General features: G+C 43.2%; 1 protein-coding gene across 4 annotated transcripts in view; it reads right to left on the bottom strand.

The window, feature by feature from the left end:
- The window catches only part of ctnna1 (catenin (cadherin-associated protein), alpha 1), a 196,076-nt gene that overhangs the window by 41,577 nt on the left and 136,285 nt on the right, over positions 1 to 18,214 (bottom strand). For all 4 annotated transcript variants that reach the window (XM_085995420.1, XM_085995419.1, XM_085995422.1 and 1 more), the window contains 4 exons: positions 9,570 to 9,722; positions 8,904 to 8,996; positions 8,299 to 8,455; positions 3,085 to 3,285 (listed from right to left, as the gene is read on the bottom strand). In XM_085995420.1, the coding sequence (XP_085851546.1) occupies positions 3,085 to 3,285; positions 8,299 to 8,455; positions 8,904 to 8,996; positions 9,570 to 9,722 (604 nt within the window). The remainder of the gene's footprint in view (positions 1 to 3,084; positions 3,286 to 8,298; positions 8,456 to 8,903; positions 8,997 to 9,569; positions 9,723 to 18,214) is intronic.

Raw genomic sequence — 18,214 nt, 5'->3', positions numbered from 1 at the left:
GCCATGGACTGAGGGAATGATTGCCCACATTCAATCAGTAGCTTCTATAGATATGTGAAGAGAAAAAGATTGGTGAAGTCAAGCGTAGGTCCCTTGCAGTCAGAATCAGGGGAATTTATAATGGGGAACAAAGAAATGGCAGACCAATTAAATACATATTTTGGTTCTGTCTTCACAAAGGAGGACACAAATAACCTCCCAGAGATGTCAGGGAACATAGGGTCTGATTAAAAGGGAGGAACTGAAAGAAATCAGTATTTGTAGGGAAATGGTGTTAGGGAAATTGATGGGATTGAAGGCCGATAAATCCCCAGGGCCTGATAATCTACATCCTAAGGTACTTAAGGAAGTGGCCCGAGAAATAGTAGATGCATTGCTGATCATCTTCCAACATTCAATGGAATCTGGAACAGTACCACCTTTTTTGAATAGTGGGGTAAGATTAGCTACCCTCCAATCCATGGGTAGAGAGAAAACAGGGAATTACAGACCGGTAAGCCTGACATCGGTAGTGGGGAAAATGCTAGAGTCCATTATAAAAGATGCAATAGCAGATCACTTGGAAAACAGTGACAGGATCTGACAAAGTCAACATGGATTTACAAAAAGGTAAATCGTGCTTGACTAATCTACTGGAATTTTTTGAGGATGTAACTAGTAAAATAGATAAGGGAGAACCAGTGGACGTGGTGTATTTGGACTTTCAGAAGGCTTTCGATAAGGTCCCACATAAGAGATTAGCATGTAAAGTTAAGGCACATGGGATTGGGGGCAAGGTATTGACTTGGATAGAGAACTGGTTGGCAGATAGAAAGCAAAGAGTTGGAATAAACAGGTATTTCTCCGAGTGACAGGCAGTGACTAGTGGGGTACCGCGGGGATCGGTCCTTGGACCCCAGCTATTCACAATATATATTAATGATCTAGACAAGGGAACTAGATGTAATATCTCCAAATTTGCAGACGACACAAAGCTGGGTGGGTGTGCGCTGTGAGGAGGATGCTGAGAAACTACAGGATGATTTGGACAGGTTGGGTGATTGGGCAGAAGCATGGCAGATGCAATATAATGTGGATAAATGTGAGGTTATCCACTTTGGTGTCAAAAACAGGAAAACAGATTATCTGAATGGCAAGAGATTGGGAGAAGGGGAAGTGCAACAAGACCTGGGTGTCCTTGTGCACCAGTCGCTGAAGGTAAGCATGCAGGTGCAGCAGGCGGTTAAGGCGGCAAATGGTATGTTGGCCTTCATAGCAAGAAGGTTTGAGTACAGGAACAAAGATGTCTTGCTGCAGTTGTACAGGGCCTTGGTGAGACCACAGCTTGAGTATTGTGTGCAGTTTTGGTCGCCTTATCTGAGGAAGGATATTCTTGCCATGGAAGGAGTTCAGCGAAGATTCACCAGGCTGATACCTGGGATGGCAGGAATGACGTATGAGGAGAGATTGGGTCAATTGGGCTTGTACTCGCTGGAGTTTAGAAGAATGAGAGGGGATCTCATTGAAACGTATAAAATTCTGTCAGGCCTGGACAGACTAGATGCAGGGAGGCACAAGTCAGGAGTGTGACGGAATACTCTCCACTTGCCTGGATGAGTGCAGCTCCAACAACACTCAAGAAGCTCGACACCATTCAGGATAAAGCAGCCCGCTTGATTGGCACTCCATCCACCACCTTCATCATTCACTCCCTCCACCACTGGCGCACTGTGGCTGCAGTGTGTACCATCTACAAGATGCACTGCAGCAACTCGCCAAAGCTCCTTCAACAGCACCTTCCAAACCCGCGACCTCTGCCACTTAGAAGGACAAGGGCAGCAGACGCATGGGAACATCACCACCTACAAGTTCCCCTCCAAGCCACACACCATCCTGACTTGGACCTGTATCGCCGTTCCTTCACTGTCGCTGGGCCAAAATCCTGGAACTCCCTTCCTAACAGCATTGTGGGTGTACCTACACCATATGGACTGCAGCGGTTCAAGGCGGCAGCTCACCATCTTCTCAAGGGCAATTAGGGATGGGCACTAAATGCAGGCCTACCCAGCGACGCCCACATCCCAGCAATGAATTAAAAAAAAAGAACCAGGGGTCACAATCTAAGGATAAGGGGTAGGCCATTTAGGACAGAAACGAGGAGGAATTTCTTCACCCAGAGAGTGGTGAACCTGTGGAATTCTCTACCACAGAAGGCAGTAGAGGCCAATACATTAAATATATTCAAGAAGGGGTTGGATATATTTCTTAAGGCTAAAGGGATCAAGGGGTATGGGGAGAAAGCAGGGACCGGGTACTGAACTTGGGTGATCAGCCATAATCATATTGAATGGCAGAGCAGGCTCGAGTGGCCGAATGGCCTACTCCTATCTTCTATGTTTCTAGCAGCAACTGGAATAAAATGCCCAATCTGTTTTAGCAACTGCCTGAAGCAATGTGGTCCTTTGCTGAACAAATCCCACCTAATGGGCATGTTGGCATGCCATCCTATTCTTTAGATTCTTGTACATTCATTAGCTGATTGTGTTAATTTATTTGTATTTGGTCACAAGACTCAGGACCCATGTCTTGCATGATGGACTTTCATGGCATATTTCCGACCACCATGCCACCAAGTCTCATGGGTCTTGAATGCTCAGTCACTATAGAACTAGATTGTAGGTAATTTACATATGCCAGCCCAGAGTTTGGGGACCATGACCATAAGGAATCCCATGAAAACCACTTGATATGATCTATAGAAGATCTGGGTGGAGTACTGTACTACACAAAACAGGACCCTTGGAGCTGGTACACGGAGGCTTTGCATGAAGTACCGTATATTTGAAGTTATGCACTTCAGCAACTCATCCCCCATCTCTCCTCTCCGCCTCTCAACATAGCCCACAAGCCTTTTAACTAGAGAGAAGTGAATTGATGCAGTGTGGTATGTCCTGCTGCTTTATCTGGCATGGGAGTAGGAGACCATATGCATGACAGTTCATGCATATTTAGCACTTGGTTTGTCCATATCCGATCAAGCTAGGTTATTTATACTTGTGTGTGGAATGAAAAACAGGTTTGCACTAAGAAATGAAGAATCATTACCTGTATCAGACAGCAGCTTGGTTGCTTCCAGAACTTTTTCAGTGTAGACTCCAGGTTCATAATTGTCCATCTCTGATGTGACAACATGAACAACTCTTGCAGCACGTCCTCGGATTGCACCTGCTGTACGGTCTAGTCCATCTACATCTTTTTCCTGGAGTGCGATAACACATTTATTTACATCTTCAAGGATGTGATTCTCTGTTAAAAGAAAGACAGATAGATTTGGTTCAATATAAAACTGGCTTAAAATAAAAGCTCTTCAAATCAAACCTAACTGCTCTCTCTCGTCAGAGGGTGGTTTGTCAAATCCAGTTCCAGGACTTCAAATACCTAATTTAGGCTGATGCTCTAGTTCAATACTGCAATTTTTTTTTTTTTTTTTTTTTATAAATATATAGGTGCTATCCTTAGGACAAAATGTCTACCTATTCCAATGCTTCAGGTAGGTGTTAAAGATCCCATAGTATTTGAACAGTTTTGCACAATAAAGCTGTTATTTGATGGGCCCGTAATTGACTTAATTCAAAACAGCTCCCAACATTGGGAGAAGGGGAAAAGATCAAAATGGCTAGTCCTTTGGAAAAACTGAAAACTAACCAACAATTTTTTATAACACAATTTTAGGTACTAGATTGGAGAAGACAAGAAAGTATCCCTTTTAAAAGTTGTCCTGTAATTTGTGTAGGTGTATGCAAGTGAAATATGGAGGGACTTTGGTTTCAAAATAAACAAGCAGAGTGCTGATGTAAGCCATTTAACCTTTCTGCATTTAGAATATTCTAAGACAACTAAATGATACTCGTGTTATTCCTCCCCCCTCCCCCAGTACAATGGCTATTTTTGCAAAATATGTGGGATGATACAGATTAGTGAAGTTTCATGTACATGATACTAGGTTAGTCAGCAAGGACACTCAATTGAACAGTGATTACACTTCAAAAGGTACGATAGCAAAATACTGCAGATGCTGGAAATCCGAAATAACAGAAAATGCTGGATAAACTCAGCAGGCCAGGCACATCCGTGGAGAGAAATTAGAGTCGACGTTTCGGGTGAACCCTTTTTCAAAACTGGAAAGGAAATGAAATAGGTCGAAAGGCAGGGCTGCGATCGAACAACAGAAGTAAAGAGACATTAAGAGGTATTCAAAACCAGACGAGATGGTAATAGGACTAGTGGAGACAAAAGACAGCTGAGATTAGGTGTGAAGTGTACTAGCAGGATGAGAGACAGCTGCCATGTGGGAGAGAGAAAAGGGGGGGGGGGGGGGGAGGGAAAACCCAAAACAAAGGGGTGGAAAAAAAAAGTTAAAATGTAATGGGGCCGAGGTTATGATCTGAAATGAAAAAGAGTGGCTAAAGTGAATGTTGGTCCCTTAGAGGACGAGACCGGGAAATTAGTGGTGGGGAACATGGAGGTGGCAGAAACGCTGAACAATTATTTTGTATCAGTCTTTACAGCAGAGGACACTAAAAATATCCCAACACTAGACAAACGGGGGGCTAGAAGGGGGGTGGGGAGGAGCTAAACACGATTAAAATCACTAAGGAGATGATACTCATTAAGATAATGGGACTCAAGGCGGATAAATCCCCTGGACCTGATGGCTTACATCCTAGGGTCTTGAGAGAAGTAGTGGTAGGGATTGCGGATGCATTGGTGGTAATTTTCCAAAACTCCCTGGATTCAGGAAAGGTCCCAGCAGACTGGAAAACTGCTAATGTAACGCCCTTATTTAAAAAGGGAGGTAGACAAAAGGCTGGAAACTATAGACCAGTTAGCCAAACATCTGTGGTTGGTAAAATGTTGGAGTCCATTATTAAGGAAGCAGTAACAGGACATTTGGATAAGCATAATTTAATCGGACAGAGTCAGCATGGTTTTATGAAGGGGAAGTCATATTTGACAAATTTGCTTGAATTCTTTGAGGATGTAACAAACAGGGTGGATAAAGGGGAACCAGTGGATGTGGTGTATTTGGACTTCCAAAAGGCATTTGACAAGGTGCCACACAAAAGAGTACTGCACAAGATAAAAAAAATCACAGGATTGGGGGCAATATACTGGCATGGGTGGAAGATTGGCTATCTAACAGAAAACAGAGTTAGGATAAATGGTTCATTCTCGGGTTGGCAATCAGTAACTAGTGGTGTTCCGCAGGGGTCAGTGCTGGGACCCCAACTCTTTACAATCTATATTAACGATTTGGAGGAGGGGACCAAGTGCAACATATCCAAGTTTGCCGACGATACAAAGATGGGAGGGAAAGCAGTGAGTGAGGAGGACATAAAAAACCTGCAAAAGGACAGACAGGCTAAGTGAGTGGGCAGAAATTTGGCAGATGGAATATAATGTTGGAAAGTGTGAGGTTACGCACTTTGGCAGAAAAAAATCAAAGAGCAAGTTATTATCTAAATGGAGAGAAACTGCAAAGTGCTACAGTACAAAGGAATCTGGGGGTCCTGGTGCATGAAACACCGGTTAGTATGCAGGTACAGCAGGTGATCAGGAAGGCCAATGGAATCTTGGCTTTTATTGCAAGGGGGATGGAGTATAAAAGCAGGGAAGTCTTGCTTCAGTTTTACAGGGTACTGGCGAGGCCACACCTGGAATATTGCATACAGTTTTGGTTTCCATATTTTAAGAAAAGATATACTTGCTCTCGAGGCAGTTCAGAGACGGTTCACTTGGTTGATTCCGGAGATGAGGGGGTTGACTTATGAGGAAAGGTTGAGTAGTTTGGACCTCTACTCATTGGAATTCCGAAGAATGAGAGGCAATCTTATCGAAACATAAGATTGTGAGGGGGCTTGATCGGGTGGATGCGGGGAGGAGGTTTCCACTAATGGGCGAGACTAGAACTAGGGGGCATAATCTTAGAATAAGGGGCTGCCCTTTCAAAACTGAGATGAGGAGAAACTTCTTCCTCAGAGGGTAGTAAATCTATGGAATTTGCTACCTCAGAGCTGTGGAAGCTGCAACATTAAATAAATTTAAAACGGAGAGACAGTTTCCTAGCTGATAAGGGAATTAGGAGTTACGGGGAGCGGGCAGGGAATTGGACGCGAGTCTAGGGTCGGGTCAGCCATGATCCTATTGAATGGCGGAGCAGGCCCGAGGGGCCATATGGCCTACTCCTACTTATGTTCTTATGTAACTCAAGAGAGAGAGAGTCCGGAAGGCTGCAAAGTGCCTAATCGGAAGACGAGGTGCTGTTTGAGTTTACGTTGAGCTTCCGTGGAACAATGCAAGAGGCCAAGGACGGTGAGGTCCGAGTGGGAATGGAGCGGTGAATTAAAATGACAGGCGACCGGAACTTGGGGTCACCCCTTACGGACTGAATGGAGGTGTTCCGCAAAGTGGTCACCCAATCTGCGTTTGGTCTCCCCAATGTAGAGGAGACCGCATCGTGAGCAGCGAATACTGTATACTAGATTGCAAGAAGTACAAGTAAATCGCTGTTTCACCTGGAAGGGGTGTATGGGGCCCTGGACAGTGGGAAGGGAGGGAGGGGGGGGGGGGGGGGGGGAAAAAGAGGTGTTACATCTCCTGCACTTGCACGGGAAGGTGCCAGGTGAAGGGGAAGGGCTGTTGGGGGTGATAGAGGAGTGGACTAGGGTGTCTCAGAGGGAGCAGTCCCTCCGGAATGCTGAAAGGGGAGGGGAAGATGTGTTTGGTGGTGGGATCACTTGGGAGGTAGAGGAAATGGCGGAGGATGATCTGTTGAATGTGGAGGCTGGTGGGGTGAAAGGTGACAAGGGGAACCCTATCGTGGTTCCGGGGAGGGAGGGGCAGGGGTGAGGGCAGAAGTGCGGGAGATAGAACGGAAACGGTCGAGGGCTGTGTCAACCACGGTAGAGGGGAATCCTCGGTTGAGGAAAAAGGAAGACATGTCGGAAGCACTGGTGTGGAAGGTGGCGTCGTCGGGGCAGATACAGCGGAGATGGAGAAACTGGGAGAATGGAATACAGTCCTTACAGGAGGCGGGGTGGGAGGAAGTGTAGTTCAGGTAGCTGTGGGAGTCAGTGGGCTTGTAGTGAATATTGGTCAATAACCTATCCCCAGAGATGGAGACGGAGAAGTCGAGGAAGGGAAGGGAAGAGTCAAAAGGTGGACCATGTGAAGGTGAGGGAAGGGTGGAAATTGGAGGCAGTGAATGAAATTGTCTAGTTCGGGGCGGGAGCAGGAAACGGCACCAATAGTCATCAATGTATCGGAAAAAAGAGGCGAGGGAGGAGACCCGAGTAGGACTGGAACAAAGAGTGTTCCACATATCCCACGAAAAGGCAGACATAGCTAGGACCCATGCGGGTACCCATAGCAACACCTTTGATTTATAGGAAATGAGTGGAGTTAAAGGAGAAGTTGTTCAATGTGAGAACAAGTTCAGCCAGGCAGAGGAGGGTGGTGGTGGATGGGGACTGGTCAGGCCTCTGTTCAAGGAAGAAGCGGAGCGCCCTCAGGCCATCCTGGTGGGGGCTGGAGGTGTAGAGGGATTGTACGTCCATGGTAAGAAGGAAACGGTTAGGGCCAGGAAACTGGAAACTGTTAAAGTGGCGGAGGGCGTCCGAAGAGTCGCGGATGTAGGTGGGAAGAGACTGGACAAGGGGAGAAAAGATAGGAAGAGAAGTTCTGTGGGGCAAGAACAGGCTGAAACGATGGGTCTACCAGGGCAGTCCTGTTTGTGGACTTCAAAAGTATTTAATTTGCTATAAAAAGTGCTTTAGGACGTCCTGAGGTTGTGAAAGGCGCTATATAAATGCAAGTCTTTATTTTCTTTTTCTGCCCTTAAATTCATTTCCATGTATATTCCATCTCCCACTGGCAGAGCAAACATCATATACTCAGAGACTTGCAAATCCTTTTATTTTACAAAAAGTGTTCTAGATGTGCCGTTTGTTAGGTCACACTGTCAGAAAGATATCAAGCCCAGTCACACCACAGGATTTAGTAATAAAGATTTGAGCATATATGGAATTAATGCAGAGCAACCAGAATAGTGACAAACATCTATTACTCTATTGAGTAAAATTTTAAGCACTAATATATGCTTTTACAGTATACTGTGTCCACATTAACTGAAATAGAACCCAAATGCAGTGTGGCCACTTATTTTAGACAGTGAATAATTGTTAATGCTGGTTTTATTTGGAATCAGCTGGCAAGGATGTTCCATAGTTACATTAAACTGCTTTATTATAACAGATATACCTGAAACACATAGGAAGTCATCAATGGAAGTAATGTCATCCACAGCATCCGTCAGCACGCGCACTTGTTTCTCCCATAGTTCTTTGAAGAGATCCATGTTGTCCTGAGCCACTTTACTCTGAGGTTTAGCAGCCAGGGCCAATGCAGCATTTATGACCTAAAAAGAGCAATGCAAATAAATTAGAGTTACCAATATGTTTGCACTATTATTTTAAAGAATCAATTGTATGCATAAATAATGAAGTCAATGTTATTTGCAAGTTCATGAAATTTACACAAAATCCACTTTAAAGTTGTCACATACTAGCTTAAACCAATAAGGCAAACATTAGTGATGCAGCAGTCACCAGTCAACAAAGCCAACAGTATTCAAGGCTGCTGCAAGTGTTATCGTCCAGTTGTTAAAATTTGTTATGGACCAATATGAAATATCTATGGCTGAAAATTGAAAAAAAGGACAAAAGACAACATTTGGAGCCACCCAAATGCATCCTGACAAAAGTGTTTATTAAAAGAAAATAGAACTTAAAATGTTTTGCCTAAGAGGAAATGTTAAGAGCAAAGAAAATCATTTCTGATTAAATTTTTGACTAGTTTTGTCAAACCTGTGGACAAAGGCCTTCAAGCTGGGTGGCTGCCATGCGAACTAGTTTCACACCTTCTTCATTGTTGGAAATAGAGCAAGCGAGGTTGGCAACCTACAAGAATAAACATTTAGTGAGCCACAGTTCTCGGCAAGTAACCGGAGTTTTAGATAAGCTACTGGTAGTACATGGGTTTAGTTATCAACTCTTTACAACAGATTAGGTTGATTTAAGCAAGTGAGAGATCAAGAATGGGTGAACAGAATCTGTAAACTCATCCAACAGAAAAAAATTCAGAACATTTTTCAAGTAAGTTTTATTTTTTTTAAATCCCTCTCTGAATCTTACTCTTTTCACTGGGGAATGATGCAGGAAGACATTTGTCGTTTTCCACCAATGATTCCCTAGAGCTAACCACAAAGCATTAGGGACAACTACCTCTCCAATCTCTTCTTTTCCTTCATGCACTCAAAATGAAACCCATTAGATCCTTCTCCACTGATTTTAGATTTTGTATGGAATAATCAAACAGCTAAAAGATGCACATAATGTAATTCAGAATCTCTCCTTTACAGGCTATTTCTAGCCTACACACATGTAGAGACAAAATAATTTTAATGAAAAGATAATTGCTGTTAAACAGAGATTGACATGCTTGATTCAGCAATAATGAAAATCTGTACTTACCTCAACCAATTTGCTGGCGTGGTCACGGAATACTTGGGCGTACTCTTTCACTTCCTTTTCATTACCATTTTTGGCTGCTTCAATCAAAACCAGAAGAGGAACATTGGTCTCCAAGAAAGAGTCTGATACATGATCCATGACAGCTTTCCTCAGCTGTTAAAAGTAATTGAAATCAATGTTTAAGTCTCAACAATGTAAACATTGCAGAACTCCTTTTCAATAACCATGTATTATGTTTAACTAAAATTAAGTTGAACAGATACATTAGTTTCGTACTGCAAAATCCCTGTATTCCATAAGCAGTTTATTATATTTTACACTCTTCAACCTTCATGACCAAACCACCAGTTGAGAGTTTCTTGTGACATTTCTTCTTCCCCTAGCAAGGAATTAGAGAAAACTTGTTACCAAATGCATCATGTGCCAAAATAGCTTTATCAGCTCCCAATATTTTATTGCTCAAGAGCTTTTTTGACCAGTTTTAGAAAGATTTCTCTATGATCAGACAGCCGGCAAAATTTCCTCATCAGTTCTGGCCAGGAGTTTCATCCAGTGAGGCTGGCCTTTATTCTAGCCACAGTACATCTATTATGTTTCCTAAGCGACTGAGAATTCAATGACTTCCTGCCACATTTCAGTGAAAAACTAAAAGCAAACGCATGATACTCATGGACCTTCCACAGTGCACACTAGCAACAGTCAAGAGAAATAGCCACTGTCACACAAACTGTAATTATATGGAAGATTTAGGGAGCAGATCTGCCATGTACCTTCCCTAAAGACCTACACGTTCCACTTGTAACAGTTGCTTCTACTTTCAAACATACAAGCAACTGCATACTGTATGGTTTATCCTCACTGCAAGTCAAATGTATTTATATATTTAAAATAGAAGCTACAATGTAATGTGAATACGTAAAGCATTAGAAAAAGCCAGGGAATTAGAGGTATACAATGTTTAGTCTTGAAAGAAATTTGGCTGGTATCTAAATATTTCTGGCTATAATATTTTCAGGAGAGGCAGGGAAGTGAAAAAAAAGACGAGTCATGGCATTGTTAATTTAGGACAAAATTACAGCCACAGCAAGGAAAAATGTTTAAGAATGGCGGTGTTTAAGGTCCATATGGATTGAGTTAAGAAATTTTAAGAGATCAGTTACCATATTGAGAGGACCTTGCAGATGACCAAATAGTGGAAAAGAAATTGAGAACAAAATTTGAGATATATTTGCAGCAGTAACCGAATTATAATCATGCAATTTTAACCATCATAAGGTAGACTGAGATAAAACAAATATGAGTGTATAAAAATGGGGAGGAAGTTTTAAAGTACATGCAGGCTGATTCCTTAATCAGTATATTGCATGTCTAACAAGGTAGGATGCAGTGCTGGATTTGGTTCTGTTCACAGAATAGGACAAATAAGAAATGTGATGGTAAAGAGAACTTGGGAAATAGTGACCAGCACTAAATTAGGTAGATTAGAAGAAAAGCAAAAATGGAAATTAGGAAGGCAGCATGAAAAAAAACTGGCAATCAACATAACAGAAAATAATAAGGGCTTTCATAAGCACCTAAAAAAGGTCAAAGGATAGTCAAAGGGGTGAAAGACTTGAGAATAAAGGAATGGTAGAGATCACCAATAGGTATGTCAGTTTTTGAATGAAATTTGAAGTGTAATGGTAGGAGTACCCAAGGAGAATGTGGATACATATTCAAAATATTTGGCAGTTGTGAAAGGCACTATATGAATGCAAATTCTTTCTATCTATTGTGAGCAAGATACAGGAAACTCTCGTTTAAGCGGCACCTAAATATCCGGATTTCTCTATTAACCGGCAAAATTCATACTCCGAAAAAAACACCTCAATAACCGGAAATGTTGCCTAGTCCAAGTCAGAGTCTCCGCTGGTGGCCGAGTTAGTCAGTGGGGGTAGTTCTCCAAACTGCCACTACTTGGCTCCTTGGCGCTATCGGAAGTCCGAACACCTCAATAACAGGAGTCTGACTCTCCCGCGCTGTATACAGTTGTTTACTGTATAAGTTTTGTTTTACTGTTAAGTAATTAAAGAGTTATGATTACCCTCCACTGGCAGTACTGTACTTAATCGAGCATCTTCCACCATCCATTTAACACAACATTCTGTAGGTGAGTACCCAATTACTGTATACTGCACATTTCTTGATTTTTTTATTTTTGTTTGTTAAAAATAGCCTCGGTAGATAACCCTCTCCGTCATCCGGAATTTTTAATCAACCGGCACCATCTCAGAACCGTTGGTGCCGGATACCGAAGAGTTTCCTGTACTGTAATCTCATGTGCCAGCTCGTGTTTATCAAACTGCCTTTCGGAAGATAGCAGAAACACTTCAGTGTGATGAGGGCAAATACAAAGTCAGTAAGCAAATTTATTTTTCCATATAATAGGTGAATGAAGAGAGTAGTGAGTAAGTGAATTATAACTTATTTCCATGCAATATGGAAAAACACAAATGTTCCTGCTTGGGGGCAAAATACTTTTCTTGACTAGCAGTCTTACCAAATCTAATTTGAACTATACTTAGAGAACTTTCTTTAGGTCAGGCTTCCCTACCTGATTATGCAAATTGTTCCTTCAAACTATGTATTTATTTGTCCCTTAGACAGATAGGATTTCCAAGGCTTGACCTCTAACCCACTCCCAGCTCTCCATATCTCAGGATTGGTCAGTTGAATAGCCAAACAAGTTGGCTGCGGTCTTCCTAGCTGAGGGTTACTTGACAGCAACTTCTCAGATAATGAAGCATTCCGCGCCTGCATGCAGCAAGACCTAGACAACATTCAGGTTTGGGCTGTTAAGTGGCAAGTAACACTGCCTGGCACTTGAGTGACGCAAATGACAATCTTCAACAAGAAAAAGTCTAACCACCGCCCTTTGACATTCAACAGCATTACCATCGCCGAATCCCCCAACATCATCCTGGAGGTCACCAATGACCAGAAACTTAACTGGACCAGCCACATAAATACTGTGGCTACAAGAGCAGGTCAAGAGGCTGGGTATTCTGCGGCGAGTGACTCACCTCCAGACTTCCCAAAGCCTTTCCACCATCTATAAAAGGCACAAGTCAGGAGTGTGATGAATACTCTCCACTTGCCTGGATGAGTGTAGCTCCAACAACATTCAAGAAGCTCAACACCATCCAGGCCAAAGCAGCCCGCTTGATTGGCACCCCATCCACCACCTTCAACATTCACTCCCTCCACCACCGGCACACCGTGGCTGCAGTGTGCACCAGCTACAAGATGCACTGCAGCAACTTGCCAAGGCTTCTTCAACAGCACATCCCAAACTCATAACCTCTATCACCTAAAAGGACAAGGGCAGCAGGAGCATGGGAACAGGGAAGTTCCCCTCCAAGTTACACACTATCCTGACTTGGAAATATATTGCTGTTCCTTCATCGTCACTGGGTAAAAATCCTGGAACTCCCTTCCTAACAGCACTGTGGGAGGACCTTCATCTCACGGACTGCAGTGGTTCAAGAAGGTGGCTCACCACCACCTTCTCAAGTACAATTGGGCATAGGCAATAAATGCTGGCCTTGCCAGCGACACCCACATCCCATGAATGAATAAAAAGCTAACCCCTGCTGGGCTTCAATGAATGGGACCATCCAAACATAATAGGTGTGTTTACTGCAGTGTCTAAAATTAACTTTCATTGTCTCAAGTGCAAAGTGGTATGCAGGAAACATCACTTCAGATGGTCCGTCTAGATCTAATCTGGGTGTCCAGCACATGCCTGCTCAGAGATTAATCTCTCGCGAGCTTCATTTAACTTCTAGTAATATTTTAATATAAACGAGACAAAATTGTTCTGTGGCCAAATAGGCAAAAATCCCAAAATGCGACAGCAGTGAATATAAGCAAGGAAGAGATGTTGAATTTGTACAAGGAATTGCAAGAACAGTCAGAATAGTGTGTCCCGTCTTAGAGGAAGTATAATAGTCACAAAGTGTGTAGCAAAGATTCATTAAAATATCAGAAAGGCTTGAAAATTGGAGGCTCTCTTTACTGGAAGAGAAAGATAATGGGAATTACATAGCATATACAGCACAGAAACAGACCTTTTGGCCCAACTAGTCCATGCATTTATGCTCCAGTCGAGCCTCCTCCCACATCTAACTCTAGCAGCATAACCCTCTATTCCCTTCTCCTCATATGCTTATCTAGCCTCCCCTTAAATGCATCCATACTATTCACTTCAACTACTCCTAAATGAGGTAGAGGAACAAAGGGATCTGGGAGTACAGCTACTGCATTACCCTTCTCTTCTTAGGCAGTCCCTCGGAACCGAGGATGACTTGCTTCCACATTAAAAATGAGTTCACAGGTGACTGATGAGTCCAATGCGGGACCTACAGTCCGGTCACAGGTGGGGCAGACGGTGGTTGAAGGGGCGGGTGGGTAGGGTGCTTGGGTTGAGGTGCGCTCCTTGCGCTGCCTGCACTGGGCTTCCGCTTGCTCCCGGCAAAGAGACTCGAGGTGCTCGGCGCCTTCCCGGATGCTTCTCCTCCACTTTGTGCAATCTTGGGCCAGGGATTCCCAGGTGTCGGTGGGGATGTTACACTTTTTCCAAGGAGGCTTTGAGGGTATCCTTGAAGCATTTCCTCTGCCCACCTGGGGCTCTCTTGCCGTGGCAGAGCTCCGAGTAGAGCACTTGTTTTGGGAGTCTCATATCGGGCACGCAGACAATGTGACCCGTCCATCGGAGCTGATCGAGGGTGGACAAAGCTTCGATGCTGGGGATGTTGGCCTGAGCAAGAACACAGACGTTGGTGCGCCTATCCTGCCAATGGATTTGCAGGATCTTGCAGAGGCAGCGTTGGTGGTACCTCTCCAGTGCTTTGAGGTGCCTGCTGTACATAGTCCATGTCTGAGGCATACAGCAGGGCGGGTATCACTGCTGCTCTGTAGAACATGAGCTTAGTGCCAGGTTTGAGGTCCTGGTCTTCAAACACACTTCCTCAGGCGACCGAAGGCTGCACTGGCACACTGAAGGCGGTGTTGGACTTAGTCATCGACGTCTGCCCTTGTTGACGGTAGGCTCCCGAGGTATGGGAAATGGTTCTCGTTGTCCAAGGGCCTTGTCGTGGATATTGATAATCGGGGGACAGTACTGTGTGGCGGGGGCAGGTTGGTAGATGACCTTTGTCTTATGGATGTTTAGTGTAAGGCCTATGCTCTCGTACACGTCGGTGAAGGTGTTGACGATGGTTTGCAGTTTGACCTCTGAGCGCAGACGCAGGCGCCGTCTGCATACTGTAATTCGATGACAGAGTATGTGACGACCTTGGATCTGCACTGGAGACAATGGAGGTTGAACAGTTTCCTGTTTGTTCTGTAAATTAGCTCCACTCCAGTGGGGAGCTTACTGAAGGGGAGATGGAGCATTGCAGCAAGGAAGATCGAGAAGAGCGTTGGTGCGATGACACAGCCTTGCTTGACCCCGGTTCATACGTGAATTGGGTCTGTGGTGGAACCGTTGGTCAGGATCATTGCTTGCATGTCGTCGTGAAGCAGGCGGAGGATAGTGGAACTTTTGAGGGCAGCCGAATTTGAGGAGGACACTCCATAATCCCTCACGGTTGAGTGTTGAAGGCCTTTGAGATCAAAGGCAGCCATGTACAGCGGTTGCTGTTCCCTGCATTTCTCTTGTAATTGACGTGCGGTGAAAACCATGTCCATTGTGCCCCTTAGTGGGCGGAATCCACATTGCGACTCTGGGAGGAGCTCTTCGGCCACTGGGAGAAAGCGATTGAGGAGGATTCTTGCAATGACTTTCCCTGTGGCAGACAGCAGGAAAACGCCTCTAATTACCGTAATTGGACTTGTCACCTTTCTTGAAGATGGTCACAGTAACGGCGTCCGAGATCCCCTGGCATGCTCTCCTCCTTCCAGATAAGAGAAATGAGTTCATGAATTCGCGCCAATAGTGCTTCTCCGCTATGCTTTAGCGCCTCGGCGGGGATTCCATCTGCTCCTGAGGCCTTGTCGTTCTTCAGTTGTCGGATGGCCTATTCAACCTCATGCCGGGCTGGGGTTGTGCTGAGATGGTGGCGGGTGGCATGCTGTGGGATGGAGTTGAGGACACTCGTGTCGAAGACAGTCAGGGTTAAGGAGATCTTCGAAGTGCTCCTTCCAGCAGGCACTGACTGCCTCTGTCCTTGATGAGTACCTCTCCATTCTTGGCTCGCAGTGGGGAAGGGCCTTGGGTGCTTGGGCTGTAGATGGTCTTGACTGCGCTAAAGAATCCACGCACGTCGTGGTCGTCGGCTAGCTGCTGGATCTCCTGTGCTTTCTCCACCCACCATCTGTTCTTTAGGTCGCGAGTTTTTTGTTGGGCCTCGGCCTTCAGGCTTCTGTAGAGCTGCTTTTTGGCTCTCGAGTCCTGTTGCTGTTTCCAGATCAGGAATGCCTTGCCTTCTACTGTGTTACTTCATCAAAGAATTCAATGAGGTTGGTCAAGCAAGACTTTCCCTTTTGAAATCCACGTCGACTATTCAGTATATTACTTTTGGTTTCTAAATATTTCTCTATTTTTTCCTTTAGTAGGGATGCCATTATTTTTCCTACTACGATGTTAAGCTGACTGGTCTATAGCTCCTGGGACAGGTTCTATCTCCCTTCTGAAATATAAGTATAACGTTAGCTATCCGCCAGTCCTCTGGCAGTACAGCTTTTTCTAATGAATTATTAAATATGTGTAAAAGAGCCTCTGCTATTTCTTCCCTGGATCCTTTTAGAATATACAGATGCAATCCAGGGGATTTATCCGGAGTTTGATTAGTTTACTTAATATTTATTTTTTTATTTTAAATGTGGTTACATCATTTCTAATCTCATCTTCCAATGTCATGTCCACTTGATCCATCTCCCAATTAAATACTGAAGCAAAATAATTAATATTTCTGCCACTTCACTATCACTGCCTGTGTTTTTTTTAATCCTAAATGCCCCTTAGTGGCTCTATTTCCATCTCCACTTTCCTTTTTTTTTTTAAAGTATGGGCATGTAGAATATTTTACTATTTTGTTTTATGTTCCTTGATAATTTAATTTCATAGTTCCTCTTTGCCTTCCTAATATTTTTTTATATAAACTTCTTCATATTCTCCCTCGTCTTGTTCTCCTCTGCTGTCCATGTACTTAGGTTTTCAAAACTGTTAACTTTTGGAGAGGGTAAATGGTGAAATTATTTCCATTGGTTTGCAAATTGATCAGAAGAATGAAGGGATGGTTGCAAGAAACTTTTTTCACAAAGAGGTTTTTAGAACATGGAATGCTTTATTAGGGCCTCCTTCTCTGCTGTAATTTCGATGATTCTAGAACATCCAAGTACGTAGTATCTTTCAGAAAAACTAAATCAAGTTGGTATTTAAATGTCATTAACAATATAGCAGCTATATAATTCTTCCAATGATCAATAATTTTAATCCTTTTGATTCTTGAATGGCTCCAATTTTATTATTGCGACTATATGCAGCATGGCTTCTACATTTTTTGTGACTTTTATGATCAGAGAGATGTTTAATGGTAGGGAATAGGAACACTTTTCAGGCAGCCATCATCAGTATTAAATCTACTCTGCCCAATCCTTCCGTTTCAGATTTGAGAGAAAAAAGGGGATTACAAGAGTATGATGAGGAAGAGCCACTATAGGAGATAAACATTCAAAAGGATATTAAAAGTTAATAGGACAGAAAGTAGAAAAGTCACCAGGCCCAGATGGTACGCCTCAGCCTCAATCTCAGGAGATCAGTCCCTCCAGCAGCAAATGACGTTTTGTCACCACTTTGTACTGATTTGAGTTAGGCTGCCAATTTACTGCTGAATTAGAGGCAATTTTGTGCTGTGAACCCATGCCCACTAGGAACTGGATTGAGACTACCCAAATTAATTTCTCTCAGGACCCTTATAACAAGTAGACAGAAGGCAGTCATCTCTTCAATGTGGACTACAGCACCATTTTGAACATTCTCTTTTCAGTACTGGGTAGTGGTATATTTGATTTTAGAAATAAAGTTGATCTCTTTAAAATAAGCAGTATTGCAATTGGAGTAACGAACCATTGGTTCCACTGTCATTTCTAAAACAGTTGAGCTGTACTCAATTCAATATCCAAGCTGATTAAGTTAGTCAAATAATTAAAGCACATTATTCTATAATGTAATTAACCTTTAGCACCGCATAACAGAAAATGGATAAAGAGGACCAATAACAGTTGCAGTATTCAATTTTTATCTCAAACAGAAACAGTTTTCAGGTTTATCATTCATTAAAGTTTCCAAGCATAGGAATTTAACTGTCAACATACATATCTGTTTAAAATCACATTACGATCAGAGATAACAAATGTTGCTTCTAATCGATTTTAATTGCTCTATAAAAAGTCTGTACAGATTTTGAAAAATCACAGCAATACAAAAGCAGCTCGACTTAATGTTCTGAATTGTACATTTTCTTTAAAAGACGGTTTAAATTAAAAGTTGTTTAAATTAAACTAGCCAGAAGTCTTCCAACTGTAGACAATACACTAATATCAATTTGAATAGCTGACCATTCTCTAACCACAACCCGCTTTTTGAACGTGTACTTAGGTGG

The sequence above is a fragment of the Somniosus microcephalus genome, chromosome 8 (genome assembly GCF_052327205.1).
Source record: "Somniosus microcephalus isolate GS21.2 chromosome 8, FLI_Smic_1.0, whole genome shotgun sequence".
In the NCBI taxonomy this organism is placed as follows: Eukaryota; Metazoa; Chordata; class Chondrichthyes; order Squaliformes; family Somniosidae; genus Somniosus; species Somniosus microcephalus.
This window is presented reverse-complemented; position numbering and strand designations above follow the sequence as displayed.